This window comes from Stenella coeruleoalba (genome assembly GCF_951394435.1).
Source record: "Stenella coeruleoalba genome assembly, chromosome: 18".
Taxonomy (NCBI): Eukaryota; Metazoa; Chordata; class Mammalia; order Artiodactyla; family Delphinidae; genus Stenella; species Stenella coeruleoalba.
This window is the reverse complement of record NC_137164.1, coordinates 35063180-35080953: the sequence shown is the minus strand read 5'-3', so window position 1 is coordinate 35080953 and position 17774 is coordinate 35063180. Positions and strand designations below refer to the sequence as shown.

Sequence of the window (17774 nt, the reverse complement as noted above, 5' to 3'; positions counted from 1 at the left end):
CCTTAAAAGAGTCCTCTCAGCCATTATTATTTTCCCTTTCTTATAGTTGAGTTATTTTAAGACTTCATAAAGCTAAGTAATTTAACTAATATCCCAAACTGTAAAAAGGGGGAGGCCAAGGGCTATAATCAAAATTCTTAATGAGAAGTAACAAATAGTAGCACTGATTAGAATAAATGCCCAACAATCAGAATGAACATAGGGCTGCCTACATCATGATGAATTCTAGTTGAATTACTTCTGGCCAAAGAAGCTCTCAGATATTTCCAATGTTAAATTCAACATTAACTAATAATTGACTAATTATTAAGTTTCACACAGCTATTTCATTTATCAGTCTGTCTATGGAATCCCATAGCAAAAAGCAAAACTGCAGTTCAATAATAACAACAAAAATTACACAATATTCACAAAATATACATCATTTTAAATTATTTTACAAAATAATATTCCCTCAATTAATTTTATATTATTCAGTGTTGTGCATGCACACACACACACACACACACACACACACACATACACACAAGGTTCCCTGGTAAAATAATGGCAATATACAACTGAGTTATTTTATTTTGTTTTATTATTTTTATTTTTTTCTTGTTCATTAATATAGGTTATTTCAACATCCTGTGAAAATTATTAAGTCAATATTTTTTAATTATTTGATAACAGTAATATGTAAAACCAATCTTTAAAGGCTCAATTTCTTAAATGGAGAACAGAATTTTCTCAACTAGTAAAAGCCCTAAGTTTAAAACTAATATTCTGCTAATGTGCTTGCATATTCATGCCACTTGAATTAAACCAGTAATAAAAATAAAACAATAATTTACTTTTAATTACAATAAAAATTATGAGGGAATTTAGAGTATTCAGTCCAGGCAGAACATATCGATGTATAATTTTCAATACTAAAGGAGAACATTAAATATCTCAGCTCCACGTGTGTGTGTATTTATTTTGTTCAAATGTTTGGCAGTAAGTAGAAAGTATTTTACCATTCCTTAGCATGTACTAAGACTTTAATTTACTTCAGTGACACATAAACCTTTTTTTTTTTTAAAGATGTTAACTCTTCAGTATGATTTTTTTGCCACTTGGCAGTTTAATTTTCTACCCCTCTTTTTAATACCACTGCTAGATGGACAGCCTCTTTTATTTAAACCTTGTCCTTATCAGTTCCCTACAGGACCTGACACTTTGCTACTAACCCTGCAATCCCATCTTCCATCTTTGTTCAAACTCTATTTCCTTATGCATCAGTGAACACAGTGTATTTTTAAGTATGTCAGGATAATAGGGACTATGTAAGAGATAAACTGGAAGGAAATTTCTATCAGCCTGAAGCAACTTTAAAATACAGTGAATCCCAGAGCATCCTTTTCAAATATATTAAACTTCCTGTTTCATTTTCACAATGTGATCATCAAGTTTTGGCTAGAATTGATATTCACACAATCAATATAGTAGCCTTCAAAATTGGCTTTACGACATTCTCTAATGAGGAAACACTAGGCTGTGTATATCTAAAAGGATGTTTATACCAAGAGAAGATAGCAAAAATTAATTATTTGAAACCCTGTATTGGAAAGTCCCTTAAAGGAAGAGAATGTGTATAATTCAGCATATTGTCTTCCAGAGCCCATCATAGGGCCCGGCACATAGTGGGCATGCAGTAAAACTTGAGAGGCATTCAGTGTAATCACGCAGCAAGAACTATCAGGCATTCATGTGCTGAGGTTGTCAGGTATCACTGGCTCCTGCAGAGAACCACTAGAAGCACTAGACTGGGAGGAAGTATGAATCAAATCTGCAGTGAGCCACTATCTAGCAATAGGGGAGTCGATTTAAGCTACCCAAAGTGTTATGAGGGCAAGATAGTCATAAGCCACTCCAAGGAACTCCATTGTAACTAATACTCTACAAAAGGACATTGATTCAGTAGAGATAATACCATTCAATTTGTGCTCTGACATTTTACTCTAGTAATAGATTACTCTAGTAATAGTAATAGATCTTACTACTGATCTTTGTCAGGTTACTTTAGCTCACTGAATGGGTTGCATCAAGAACTTCAGAGTCTCTTAAACATTGAAAAAAAAATCTGTCCCTTCATATTAATTCAAAGGAGACCAACAAAGTTCTGATTTATGCTATGATGATTTTGTCAATACTTATCTGAGATAGCAAATATGTAATTCTCAATAAAAAGTAGTTTTGGTGCCTCTGCTTTGTGTCACATACTTAGCCATAGAAAAAATGTTCATTTGTAACATTTATAATGCTCAGGATAGAATTTCTAAAGTTCTATACATCTCTAACATTTTAAGTAATTTGGAAGTTGAATGATGAGAAAATGTAAACATATTTTTTTCTTTTCTTCTCTGATTCCATCCTTCTGAAGATGTTCTGTAGAATAATTCCAGAACAACCTTGACTTCATTATCCCAATCCACAGGCTTTATTGTAGATTAAACAAATAATACTCCAGATCTTTATTCTAGATGAGTACAATTACAGAATTGAAACACTGTTGCATGTAGGAAAATGTTTAAAAAGCTGTTTTTAAGTATGTTTGACTCTATACAGTTGAGAATGCCATTAAGTGGATATTGATACATAGATCTTACCAGTTTTGAAAACAAAAGTAAAGAGCCATTTCACTCCAATAAGTCTATTCATTACCAAATTTGTTTAAAGGTTTATGTCATTTTAATCTGTTTCAATTTATATTTTATTTTGTAATCCCTAGTGTAACCCCCAACAAGTGCTCACATATTTTTTAATTAAATTATGGTTTGATTTTGAAAGACTGATATACTATCTTATAATTACATATTCTCTGGATTAAAACTAAGTATTCAAACTTTAAATTTAAGACACCAATGGTAAAAGGACACTATTTTATAACATACACAGTTGCTAAATAGTCCTTTGTTCATATAAATGCCTAAGATCTCACTCAGATTTCCTAATAAATAAACTATAAAGAAAGCCCAATGGAAAGTTTTAAAAAGAAGAAATTAAAGTTAAAGAATTTAGAAAAGCGATATGAACTCTCCTGTTAGACATACAATTCTTTCTAACACCAGTGGAAATGTTCATTTCCTTTTCATTCCTGAGCTATTATAGTGTGTGAAAAAATTGACCTTATAGTACTTTTATTTTAAGTAGTTTTGATACTGTGATAATTAGTCATCATTTTTATAATTGTATCTTTAAACTCCATACTGTCAAGAATGTTTTCTTTAATGTTGTCAACACAAAGACCTTGTTGGTTTTCTTTATTCTACCTTACATGTTGCTAGTATTAACCTGTTTATTATTATATATATTTTCCTTTAGAAAAAAATCTAATTTTGTTTGAGCTATTACCCAGCAGTCATCCCTTTTTACCCAGGTCATTCTTCCCAATTACCAGAAAAAAAAATTTCTAAATATTTGCTTTGGTTCTTATTGAAGCTCAGCAAGGCCCCTGGTCCCATCCTTTCTCATTCTAATTTGATGGAGTAGGAAAAAAGAAAGGGAAATAGAGAGAATGTCTCCCACATCTTACATGTACAAATTTTACCTTATGAAGTCTTTAAAGAATGCTTCCTCTTTCTTCAAATCAAAGATTATTAAACTCTATAATCATTGAAGCTTACCTCTGTTAGCAAGTTATTCCAAGCTACTTTACCCATTCATTATTTTCTTTAATTTCTGAGATAAAAATTAGTTACATATGATTCTTTCAAACCTAAAAGACTTTCCAGATCTCATGGAAAATTTTATCTGTTTAAATCATTTCAAAGTCTCTTACCCATCTCTACGGGTGCAATACTTCTACAGCTAGTAGTTAACTGTCAATTCTTGACATAGTTAAGCCTCCTTAGTTTCTCCAAGGCCTCTCAAACTTCAGAATTCAAGAAAATATTCCCAACTGGATGACCCTTTAAGGAACTCACTGTTCATTCATTCTTTCCCTTTTCTGTGATGCATTTATTTTTAGCTTTCTACAAAGGAAAGCTTAGAGATCAGCTAGCAGGTGAGCTAAATAGACACATAGAGATACTTCCTATTTTTTCCTTGCTATACCATTGCTCACTTGATCTCTTCTATTGTTATAATTTCTTACATTGCATATAGCAAAAGACAAGGTACATACTTTATATTGTGGCTAGCCCCCCCCATATTAAGATGTAAATGATTTGCTCATCAAGCACATTTCTATAAACTAACAATTGGAAATTTATCAACTACCAGGGAGGAATGGTTATGGGAGCAAAGACCAGAGTGGCAGTGGTAACTTAACAGCAGCTTTGTATCTGGTCTGCCCTCTACAAAGCAGAGAAAAATCTGGGTCATTACATTCAGCAGGGAGCTTTGAAACACCTTCCAACTTTTTGCTACGCGATGATAAGTGTCTTTTGACCTAGTTTTGCACTTGAGAAATGCAAGGCTGCCAGGCCATGGAGGCTGTAAGTGTTGGATCTGTGCTTTTATGTTGCTAGAAGGATTCCTAAAGTGTTAGCTTTGTGATTCTTCTCTTTCCAGGAAACAGTAATGTGGTTATGTTTTCTCTCTCTTGCCTGGGAGGCCAATGATCTTTTATACTATTATTTCAGGTTGCATGCAAATTGAAATTGAACAAGGTGGTCTTAAAGTCCCCTCAGCTTTACTAAAATTTAGACAGTCTACTTCCTGACTATAGGCCTTTGATCTCCCTTTTCTTAGAGCATTTACTTTAGAAAACTTGTAATTATAAACCTTTCTCTACCTCTTTGAGATGTAAATTATTTAAAAAAATTAAAAAACAAAAACAAAAAACTGGCCTCTTGCCAGTTTTACAACCCAGGAATGTTTTCATCAAGGACCTGGAAGCCATCTGTTTGAAATGCCAGCCTCAAGGGAAATAGCACTCTTATCTCTCAGGGTTTTTTTTGGAGGGGGTGGTTGGGAGCATAATTTAAGTGGGCACTTTGCTTCAATTTGTAAAACTACCTTCTTTCAAAAAGATGGGACAAAGTTTACTTTTCCTTTAAGTAAAGCCAATCAGCAATGGCCTGTGTTCTCTCTTTTACCCCAGCACTTAAAAATCCCGCCCCCCCACCTTTGTTTCAGCATTATTAGGTAAAGACTGAGTTCTGGTCTCTCTCCCCTATTGCAACAGACTTGAAGAAAAACTTGCTTACCTGTTTAACTTTGTCCATACAATATTTGCTTTGACAAACTATAATTTAAAAATTACTGAGGCTGGAAAATGTCTAAGTCTTTCCATTACATTGCTGCTTTGTGATTCAAGCATCCAGAACATGTGCATTTTTCTTTCCAAAGAGGTTTCATTTACTAAGTGTAACATTAGTGTAACAAACTCCTCTCTGTGAGAAGCTAAATCCTCCAAGAGGACAGATAAACACTAGTTCCACAAATTTTGGTTCTAGTGGCTGATCTTCACAATGACATCTCTCGTTTCCCCATAACCAGAAATGCTGCAAAAACACATCTCCTTAAATTAGCGTTCTGCTAGTTTGGTAATCAGGCTCTAGCTTCTCTTTCTTTCCTCATTTCAGGCAAAATGAACTATATACCACTTCTAAAAAATATTACTTCAATCCATACTATTTGCCTTTGCTTCTGTCACAAGATTTTAGTATAATATGTCCCCTTCTGTTATTAATCTGGAAAGTTATTAAAATGTTTTAAATGAATGTGAGCCATAATAATGCTCTGAATAGCAGGTTTTATGCCCTCTAACTCCCTCTTAACATTTCGTATTCTATCATATTTATCCCTTGTCTAACTGTTTTCTCCACTTGGACTGTGAGCTTCTGGAGGGCAGACATGGTTTATTCACTAGTTTGTTCTCCAGAGATACAGCTAATACTTGCACATTGAGCAACATTCAACAAATGTTTGCTAAATTGGCAAAATTATTTGTGCTAATTTGTGCTAATATGGTGCAAAGACCAATAGAAAGAAGATCATAGTAGATCAGGAGAAAAAGCTTCCAAAATAGCCATTTTCACAACTCTAGTTATCTTCATTTTCCTTTTTAACTAAGTTTGCCAAGTCCATTTTGTGAAGGATTTAATATTGAAATAAACACATTACAAGAAAAAAAATAGTTATTTGAACCCATCATTTCCTTAAAGAAAGAAAATGAAAATTTTCTTTCTTAATGCTCTAAGTTTGACCATAAACAAATTCATAGTTAATAATTAATAACCTCTCTTCTCCTCTCCCAAGCTCATTCCATTGACTATTATTATAAACCAGTTTAAATTCTTTGTGGAAGAGTGTAGAGCATATGTATACATATGGACATTGATGATTTCAGTGATAAATGAAAAGGTAGTCTGATTTTTCTCAACTAAAAGAAATGAAAGATACATGCTCAACAGTTTTTTTTTAAGCTTTAAAACCTGTGTTCAAATTCTAACATTCACAAGACATTAACATGAAGCTATAATTCTTTTACTGTACCTGTATATGCAAATTGAACAAGGTCCCAGAGAGCATTTGGGTCTATGCCTTCCATCTTGATCTCCTCTTGCTTGGCTTCGCAAACATCACTTGTAAACATGGCAGCAAAATAGTCGGAGACTGAGCTCAGAACAAGCCTGAAAGAGTCACAGGATCTAATTTAGGCCACGAATGTAAGTGTCAACAAGAATGCAGTGCAGAGGACTCTATCTATCTATCTATCTGTCTATCAATCAATCTATCTATCATCTATCTATCTATCTATCTAGCTGCCTATCTATCTATCATCCATTATGTGTATATGTATCCTCTATCCATCTATCTGTTTATCGCCTTATGAATTGTACTTTTAAAATCTGATTTAGGAAATTCTGCTCCAACTTTTGGTCACAGAGCATTGTCTTACATTTTCTTCTATAATTTTTAATACATTTTTTTCTTTCACATCTAGATCTTTCATCCTTTTGCATAGGATTCCAATTTTATTTCTCTCTACATACTCATCCATATTTCATGAAACTACTAAAGAATTTGATTTGTCCCAGTGAATTAATAGAGCCAACTATATTGCAAATTTGTGTCCTGAATGTACAGTGATCTGTCACTGACTTTTTTCTTTTTTTGCTTATTTGCCTATTCTTGTGCCAGTACAATACTTTTGTAATACTATGATTCTAAATAGTCTATAACCAATTAAACAAATCCTCCCTTTTTATTTTTTTCATTTAATTATTAGTGGAGTTTTATTCTTCATATAAAATTTACAGTAAGCTCTTCAAATAAATTAAGTGGAATTTTAATTAAAAATACACTGAATTTCTGATTTAATTGAGGATAGTTGGTATATTTATTATATAAAGTCATCCAATACAAAAATATAAACTATCTCTCCACATATTCAGAATATCTTGTCTGCTTTTTATTCAAATTTTAACTTTTTGTTCTAAAATTGTCTTGTTTATTCTTTTTTGATTCTTATTTACTTTAGAATTTTGTTGGTATTATGTACAGTAATTTTTTAAAAAATTCTAAAAAATTCTTGTTGATTTTTGTTGGTTTAGAATTCATTAGCTGGAACTTTCATGTATCCATCTTTTATCTAGCACATGTACTGAATTATCTTATTAGTCCTTTTGATTCAACTGCTTTGTCCTCTAGGTAGATTATTATATCATCTGCAAACAATCTCATTTTGACCAATTCCTGTTAATTCTCTATAACTCCTTTTCTTTTGCTTTTCTTTAAACTTCATCCAGGACCTCAGTGTTATGTTAAATGGCAGCTGTGCCAGGGGAAAAAGTTTGTGTTATTCTCTACCCTAAACGAGTCACATCTAGGGTCTCCTTTCAGCAGTATGCTTGCTGAAAGTATTGGTGTATAAGCTTTACCAAGTCAGGAAGACTCCTTTAATTTTTAGCTTTGCTAAACAGATTAAAACATGTGGATGCTAAAATTCATAAAATGCCTTTCTTCTGAATCAAAATTATTTTTAGGATTTTTCTATTTAAATCATAAGAGAAATGAACCTGCTATTTTCTTTTCTTGTATTTTCTTAGTTGCCTCTTTAATCAAGATTATACTAGTCTCATAAAATGAGCTGGCAGCTTAAACTCTTTATAATTTTGTGTAACAACTTACAGAAGAAAGTAAATAATTTTTCCTTCAAGATGTTCTAGAGCTTACTTGAAGAAAATCTTAGTTGGGCTATTTTGGGAAAAGGTGACATATCAATCCAATTTCAATTTTTGAATAAGCCAAAAGGCTTGTTTATATACTCTTTTTCTTCATCAATTTTTACATTTCACATTTCTCAAGAATTAGCCCATTTGATCCATGTTCTGAAATTTTTAAATGTTTATTATTAATAAAATTATGTTTAGGTTTAATTCTATCATTCTACTCATTTATATATTTTTTATCTGCTCCATTTATTCTTTTGGTTTTATTGTCTTTATTTCATCTCATTCATTTATATTTTAACTACCTCTTTTTCTTACATGTATGTTTGTATTTTTTAAGGTGGTTGCTCTTACGTAGGGACCAGAATTTTTTCTATAAAGAGCCAGATATTAAGTATTTTAGGTATTAAAAGTCATACATATCCTCTCTATCACGTTTTCCTTTTAAGAAAATTCAGTCAATGGAAAATGTGAAAAGGAATTTTAGCTCATGGTCCCTACAAAACCTACCTGCATGCCAGATGTGGCCCCTGCACTGAAGCTTGCTAATTCTGTCTAGAGATTACAACATTAATTTTTTAACTAGTAACAGTCTACCATCAAGTAAAATTATCCTACTTTGTGAACACTGTAAGAACCTTACAGCAGCATAATTTCTTTTACTCCTTCTTGCTCAGTCAAGAATCTTTTTAATGAAGAATATACATGTGAAAGTAAAAAATTATTTTATATATACCCCTTTCTTCACCATTTATGAGGCTCTTTATTTATTTCTATAGAAGCAGGCATCAATCTAGTATCAATACCCTTCAAGAGGAAGAAACGTCTTTAGTATTTTTTGTAGTGCAGGTCTGATGGCAATAAACTCTCCCAGCTTTCATTTACCTGAAAATGTCTTTATTTAGCTACATTGATAATATAAAGTTAGTTTCACTTGATAGAGAATTTTAGATTGAGATAACTTTTTTCTTTTGGAACTAGAAAACTAATATTCTATTATGGTCAAGACTCCATTGTTTCTAATAGAAATCAGTTTTCATTCTTATAATTCTTTCCCTGATTTACTATGTCCTTTATCTCTAATTATTTTATTTTTTTCTCTTTATTTTAGGATTTTAGCAGTTAGACTATTACGCCTTAAGTTACATAAATGTGGTTACTTAGTATTTACTCTTCTTACCATTTTCTGAGCTTCCTGGAGAGGTGGATGGATTTTTTCATCAAATTAGAAAATTATCTGCCAATAATTCCTCATTTTTTCATCCAATTCACTCTCTAACTCTTTCTTGGACACTAAATACATATGTATTTCAATAATTGAGAGCGCCTTACAGGTTGTAGAGTGAGTTCAATTTATACTCAATTTTTCTTTTACTCTGTGTTTTATTGCAGATGATTTCTAGTGAGTTGAATTTTTCCAAATCTCTCTTAATTTTCCCTTGCTTTATTTATTATATTCATCTTTTTCTATAGAAATTTTAAATTATTTTTCATAGTTGCTTTAATGGCCTTGTTTCCAGGTTGATTTTCATTGACTGATTTTTCTCTTGACCATGGATTACACTCTTCTGCCTATCTCCCATGTGTTGTAAATTTCAGTTGTGAAATGGACATTGTGCCCACCCCTGCCCCCCAAAAAAGTAGAATCTAAGAAGGGAACATTACTCTAGTTTTTAGTTATTTTTATTTTTTATGCCACAGCTATTTGATAGCTTTAAAAAAGTGTACATATTTCAATTTTCTATGATTTATTGTTATTTCAATGACAATGAAGATTTTTATATACTTTAAAATCCTAGGTGGAAATATGCTTTAAAATGAATGAGTGAAATACTTGACAATATGTTCTTATTCTAAATACATAGAGAATTGTAAAAAAAAAAAAAAAAACAGAACTGAACTGTAGTTAAGAGGTGTGTTTTAAACAGTTGTTTGAATTAATCCTGAAACTTCTTTCTATTTAAAGTGGATTCAAATTAGAAGTATCAGTATAAGTTTATGATTCATAATATTTTTTAAAATAGAAATACTTGTGTTTTTTGTGCATATGCATATGTATGTACATGTGTATGTATATTTAAGGTTCCTTGGAAAAAGAACAAACCACAGATCTGTAACTGAGGAAGTATAAGATGAGCTTAGACCATCTTCTGTTCCAGAATTTAAGGAAATGTTCAAATAACAGAGACACATTAAAAGAAATAATGCGATGCTTACATCTGTAAGCTAAACAACTTAATAGTAAACTTTGGATGCACTTTTCTTTCTAAGAAAAATGTAAGGCAAAGAAGAGGAGGAAAGATCAATACAAGGCATGGTTTTCGTAATTTTCAAGTCAATATTTTTATATTTTATTCTGCAATTTTATCTGCTATATATTTTATTTCTACATAAGTAGAGGGCATGCTCAATGTTAACTTCAGCAAAGAGAGACAATCCTTTTTTAACTGGAAAAAAAAAACCCTCAGTATATACTTCATGAATTTAAGAATGGGATTCATGATTTTAACTATTAATGCCTAGGGTGGTAACATGTTAGAAATATTTAAAATTACTTGTTTGCTACACATTTAAATGGACAATTAGTACCTAAACATGTTAACTCTTTATATTCTCAAAGTTTGACAAAATAATTGATACAGGTATCTTTAAATATTTATTACATACTGACTAGATAAATCAATGTCAAATCAGTTTTATCAAAAGAACTAAATATAACATTGTATGATATGAAAGTAAACTATCATAAACCAGATATATATATATATATATATATACATACACATGTATCTTTTCTAGAGCATAAGAAATAATATATTGACATAAAGTTAACCAGTTTAATTTTAATCATATAAGGGCTTTATTTAGAACCAGGTTACATCCATGTAGAGGAAAGTATTATGAGACCTATAGAATTCAATCTTAAATAATTACATGAAATCTTCTCCATCGGCTATAAAATACAAAATACTGCTAACTCAATAAGAGAAGTACAGAAGAGTTTATACTGCTTTTAGATTTGGTGACACAACATTTGAATTAGATGTTAAAAGAGGGATGTAATGCATAACAGAAAGTAATATCTTTATAGGTACCTATATATAACTTCTATTAATGCAAGAGAAGCAGGAGTGAAAACTGCATAAGTGAATGCGTGCAACCTCTCTGGAAAAATATCTTATTAAAGTCACTACAAATTTATTTCCTTTCAAAGTTATTAAACTTTTCTAAGTCCTACTCCAGTTTGTTGTGGAGTTTGACCCTGTGGGCTTCCCACACCTTCTTTTTTTTTTTTTTTAGCGGTGCGCGGGCTTCATCACCGCTGTGCCTCTCCCATTGTGGAGCCCAGGGGCACGAACCCATGTCCTCTGCATTGGCAGGCGGACCCTCAACCACTGCACCACCAGGGAAGCCCCCCCACACCTTCTTTAAATCCCATTTTAGCTAAGGCAGTGCAGACTTTCTTATACCCAGGCTCTCCTCGGATTCGTTGACTCTCACAGTCTTACTTATTGACCCTTTCATTGCCTCCAGGTTTTTTTCTCAGCCTCTAAATTTTTGCCTTAACACTCACTATCAGAATCATCTTTGAGCATGGTCTTAATTATAATTTTATGGTGGTTTTAATCTAACATCTTATCTCAAATGCTCATAGAAACTGCTGACCAGATAGCTCAGGAGCATACCAGTATACCCTCAACTAAACTCAAAGTCTTCCCTGTGAGGTCTCTTTTATTTTTACTTCCTGATTCTAATTGATGCATCACCAACATATTGAATTTTCACAGGAGATATTGTCATCACTTATGTCTTCTGCTTTGTTGCCTATAATCAAATATGACAAAAAATCCATCTTTCCTTTTCTATTGGACTTTGTGGTTTTGGTGGCCAGACCCCTTTTATGAGGCACACCAATGCCCCCAGCACCAGTGATGTTGGCACCTAACTGCTCCCTGTTGCCCCTTCTCTGTAGAATTGTACTTGCTCCAACAAGAGCTCACTTCATGTGCTTCCTGATCCTCTTATCTCATCCCCCAACTTCCACAACCTCCCCCTACTCTCAACCTGTGGGTGGGCCCAATGATGATGACTAATAGAACCAAGGTATAAAATACTGTCCCTTTTCCTCAGGGTATGACTAACTCTGAAACAAGTCTTGCTCCAGAGCATCTCAGGAGTTCAAGATAAAACAAAGCTGCTGCTGAGACCACATCCTTGATTTGCTCCTTCCTCTGCCCTATCCTGCTCTTCTTCTGAAAACACTCTTTAAATAAATCCTGCATACCTGAACTCTGGTCTCCAGCTCTATGTCCAGGGATCCTGATTTATGTCACTGTTCAAAATATTTCTCAGTTCATCTCTTTTTCTATGTTTATATAGCTCTCATTTCATGCCTGGGTTAACTATAACAGCTTCTTAGATCATTAACTAGTTTTTGCTGTGCCCATCTTTTGTACATTTTAAAGCTGTACCATTTTTCAGAGCTGTCTTTGTAAATTATGACAAGCAGTCTATCATAGTTGTTAATGCATTACTTCTGTAGCCAGACTGCCTGGGTTTGAATTTATTTCCACCACTTATTAAATGTATAATTTGGGTGAATGTCTTAATTTCTCCATATTGTATTCTATAAGAAAAAAGTGGGGAAAACAATTTTATTCCTTTTCAGGGCAAAATGGATCAATATACACAAAACACTTCAGACATGGCTTGGCACATAGTCAACATAGTGAGTGTTAACTAGTATTATTAATTATTATTATTTTTATTATTACTATTGAATTGATTATGTTACTCCTCTCTCCAAGAACCTACATGAACTTTTAATTATACACATCATTTCAAATACAAACTTCTCTATGGGATTTCAACCACTATCTATCATAACCACTTTTGTCCTACTTTTATGGCTTAATTTCCTAGTATTTACAATACAAATTGCTCCACTTTCACTAAGCTGGTACCTTATAATTTCCACAGCCAAAAATTCTTTATTTCTCTCTTTCCCATACAATTCTTACTATCTAAAATAGTATACTTGTTCTTTTTCACTAGGTTGAACTCAAACACAATTTCTCTAAAAATATTTTCATAATACTCTGTCATATATTATTTGTTTCCTTGTTTGATTATCTCTTGCACTTGGAATCAAAACTATAAATTTCAGTTATAGTTACTTACAGTATAATAATTTCCATAATTGTCATATGGGTTCTTTTTTCCTCCTCAAGATAATTGGAAGCTTCATGAGGAAAATTATCATGCTTTATAATCCTCTTGCATCACCAATAGAGCATAGACCAATGCTACAATACGCTTTATAAACATTTATTTTAATTAATGCAAGGAAAGATGCTTCATGACTGCTGAATATTCATAGTGGGTATAAAGAGGATATTAAAATGATGTCGAATTGATGGGGAAAAAAGCAAAGCAAAATATTTCAGATTCTCTTTTCTCCTCCCCAGCCCAGTTTTATTGAGATATTATTAACACATAACATGTGAATTTGATACATATATATAGTGAAATGATTACAGCAATATTTTTATGATTGTTATATCCTATTGATGGATTGATTGTTTTATATTATATAATGACCATGTTTGTCTCTTGTTACCATTTTTGACTTAAAGTTTACTTTTTCTGAGATAACTATAGTTACCCCTGCTCTCTTTTTGTTTCCATTTGCTTGGAATAACTTTTTCCATCCCTCCACTTTGACATGATGTGCGTCCTTAAAGCCGAAGTGAGTCTCTTGTAGGCAGAATGTAGTTGGGTCTTATTTTTTAAGCTGTTCAGCCAACGCTATGTCTTTTGATTGAAGAATTTATTCCAATTACATTTAGAGTAGTTATCGATAGGTAAGGACTTGTGATGTCATCTTATTGTTTTCTGGCTGTTTTGCAGGTCCCTTGTTCCTTTCTTCCAGTTTTGCTATCTTTCTTTGGGAGCAGATAATTTTCTATAGTGTTATGCTTTCATTCCCCTCTTTTTTCCTTTTGTGGTTACCATGAGACTTACATAAAACATCCTATAAAAAAATAAATCTATTTTATGCTGATAACAATTTCAATTGCATACAAAAACTTTAACCTTTTACTTCCACTCCTCCCAGTATTTTGTTTTGATGTCACAATTTACCTATTGCTATACTGTGTATCCATTAACAAATTACTATTTTTATTTTTAACACTTTTGTCCTCTAACCTCTGTACTAAAGTGATTAACACACAACCACATTACAGTATTAGATTATTCTTGTGGCTGGCTTAGCACTAGGGTAAGCCTGGAGCAGAGACCACCAGAGTCAGCCTGTAAACTGGGAACTTGGGGGCCAGTCTGAGGGTTTGTTCTGACAAAGCAAGTCTGGTGCTGAGAAAGCAGAGAGTCTGGATCCATGGGAACCAACCAAGACTTTGTGTCCACAGGGGCAGGTCTGGAACTGGGGTGAACTGAGAAAGTGGAGATATGGGGCCTGGCCTGACACTAGAATGGATCAAACCCTGGGTCTCTAGTAGTTGGTTTGGTTGGGCCCAGCCAGAAGCCTAGGTTCAAGGAACCCCCTTGTAATCTGGGGTGAATGGCAGATTGGCATCCTGTGTCCATAGGAGCCCTTCTAGAGCCTAGTGCCATGGGTGATGCCTGGAGCTGTGGGAGTTGCCTGGAGTTACTGAAACCAACAGGCACTGGGACATGTTTTTTTTTTTTTTTCCTGAAGCTTGTACAGAACTGTTATAAACTACGAAGCTGATTGAGAGATTTAGGTGGATGTTGGATTTAATATAATGGAAAAATGAATTATTCCTCTCCCATCAAAGAATATCTATAAATAAACTTTCCACCAGTAGAGAGAAACACTACTACTTTCCTACTCCTGAGTATTAACATCTAAGTTACTTCTAAAGTAATTTCTTTTTACTCTATTAAATATGTTTCTAAATACATCAATTCCCACTTTTAGCCTCACCTATTTCCTTGATACTTGTGCTCAGTAAAGAACATTAAAATAATAAATGTATTTTGAAATAATTAAATTCATTGTCAAACATGCACAAAAATGAAAACGGAATATGATGCCTCCTGAAATGCCCAGTATTTTGGTCTAAAGAGAAAATCTGTTTTGTCCCCATCACATATCATTTTAATTTTCATTAAGTATTTATTTGATCATGAAATGTTCATAATAAGAAGTTCAAAGACTTTATATGTTTATACATTAAAAATAATTCCAACACCTCTTTTATCCTGCCCAGCAACACTGCTCCCAGGAAAAAAAAAAACTTTATTGACTGTAGGTTGTATATGCTTCTACACTGTTTCTATGCACATAAAATTATAAGTAACATTATTTCCAACTCAGAGGATGTTAGCTATTTGAGATTTTGTCATTTATTTCTATCCACTGCACTTACTCTTAATAATGGCTAAAGGGAGAAAAAACTTTCAATAGCTTAACCATGTTTCATTATATATCTGTGCATTATGAGAGAGTAAGCCATGAAAACTCCTTAATTTTTTACTATTGAAGATTTGACTGTCCAAATTATTAATATTGATCTTGCCAGTCTAATTTTCAGCATCTGACATCCTTTATTACAGGCAGCCTACCTATCAAAATTCCTGTATTTAGTATTCACGGTTTTATATTCAAGTGTTTTGGTTCACTTATTGCTAATCAGTTATTCTGGGCCATTTATGAGAAGTCTATATTTATTTTCGAATTTCTCTGAGAAACTGAAACACAGATAAAATCAAAAGTTTCATTATTTTTCATGGTGAAAATGTATTAATGTGTCATCTTAAGTATTGTTAGCCTTTCAGAATTAACCTACTTAAAAATATGCCTAATAATAACTTAAGGTACCTATACAGAAATGGCATTTCATAAATAAATTGATAGTTGTGACCTACATCACGTTAAAAATATATATACAATATAGTCATCACATAAACTAAAGGTTTTATGGAGAGCCCTTTAATGGTCATAATCTGTTAAATTAAATAAGAATTGATTTGAGAGTTTCAAATGACAAGATAATTAATATGAAAATAAATATACATGATCTTTATGAATGACTGTTTATGACATTAGCTTGCAGTGTATTTACTGGAAGAGCAGGAGATCTTAATGCAAATTATTTCTTTTTTCATTATTTGAACTTATTTTAACAGTCCTATATTTTTCACTGCTAATGAGTGCAACATCATATATATTTTGCCCAAGGACGATACTCAACTGTGTTAATCAAAATGTAACAGCATGACTTAAAAATCCATTCATTACTATTACTAAGATGATTATTTGTTTAAAACAAAGATCTAATTTTGCATTAATTACAGTTATTTCATTTTGCAAAAGTATAAATAAGGAGGTGCAACATATTTCCAATTATTGAAAACAGTGCTTGCTTTTTTCAGGTGTCCCATAAATATTTTCTCACATATTTGTTAAAATATGTTTAACTTAGAAATATAAGTATGTAATTTACTTGTTAAAAAGATAGTACTTAAGTTTTAAACCATGGGGTAAGAAAATATGAATCCTTATTTAAATAAATTTAGTGGAGAGTACAATTTTTCTTATATTAAGAAAAACATAATTAATATTTAATTGATGATATTTAATTTAATATCTGCTAAATATACAAAATATTTAAATGTTTAGAATAATATGTATATAAATAATACATTGCTCAGGTATTTTAGAGTAATCTAAACCAAGAAACAAATTTATGTCTTAGTCATATGGGTTATTGCAAAATAAATGCATAATTAAATACATTATTTACAAAATAATATTAACAATCTAGATAAGAGTAATAAACAATGTAGAATATAATTAATATGGGGGAATTCAAATGAGAAATACTAAGTTATTACCAATAAAGCCAATAAAATAAGATTATACAAATTATATAAAGTTTTGTTCTTTAAAAAAAAATTAATAAGCATTTGATGTGTTAACATACTTTTGAGTTGAGTCCCTCTATCTTCTTAAACAAATATATAATTATATATAAGTTAAATAAAATATAATTATTTAACTAATGTGCAATTTAAATGAAATAAACTTAACTACATTCTCAAATTAAAATATCTCTTACTATAGAATTTTTATCTAGATGCTATTTTGATGATAGCTCAGAATAATTTGCATATTTGCCATATATATTACAATATTGAATGTCTCCATAATAATGACAATGTAACTGCTCTCTTGCTAATGATAATGCAATTTCACAAAAGTGCTTGAAAAATAAGTGCAAATATTATATCATTAGAATTTTTGCCATAGTTAGCTGACAGATTGAACCCCATATGACTTACATGAGTTAGTTAATGTCAAATGTTCTTTCCTATGCATTTCTAGTGTATTGCTTTAAAGTTAATGTCCACATTTTAACATTGCTATCGTAATAAAAATATAGCCTTATTTTTCTGGAATCCTTATTTTCTAGAATCCACATTTAGGTCCATATATATTATCTAGATAATATAATTTAATTTAAAAAATATAGGGGAAATGGGTACATTGAAAACATTTGTTATACAATTTATTAAATGGCATACAACAAGGTAGTCTAAGGTAATTTGCCCATATGTTCAACTATTTAAAATAATAAG

General features: G+C 31.8%; 1 protein-coding gene across 2 annotated transcripts in view; it reads right to left on the bottom strand.

The window, feature by feature from the left end:
• Positions 1 to 17774, bottom strand: part of KLHL1 (kelch like family member 1) — a gene marked incomplete at its 3' end in the record, with an annotated part of 374754 nt that overhangs the window by 209418 nt on the left and 147562 nt on the right. For both annotated transcript variants that reach the window (XM_079903211.1, XM_079903212.1), the window contains one exon: positions 6469 to 6605. In XM_079903211.1, coding sequence (XP_079759337.1) covers positions 6469 to 6605 — 137 coding nt within the window. The remainder of the gene's footprint in view (positions 1 to 6468; positions 6606 to 17774) is intronic.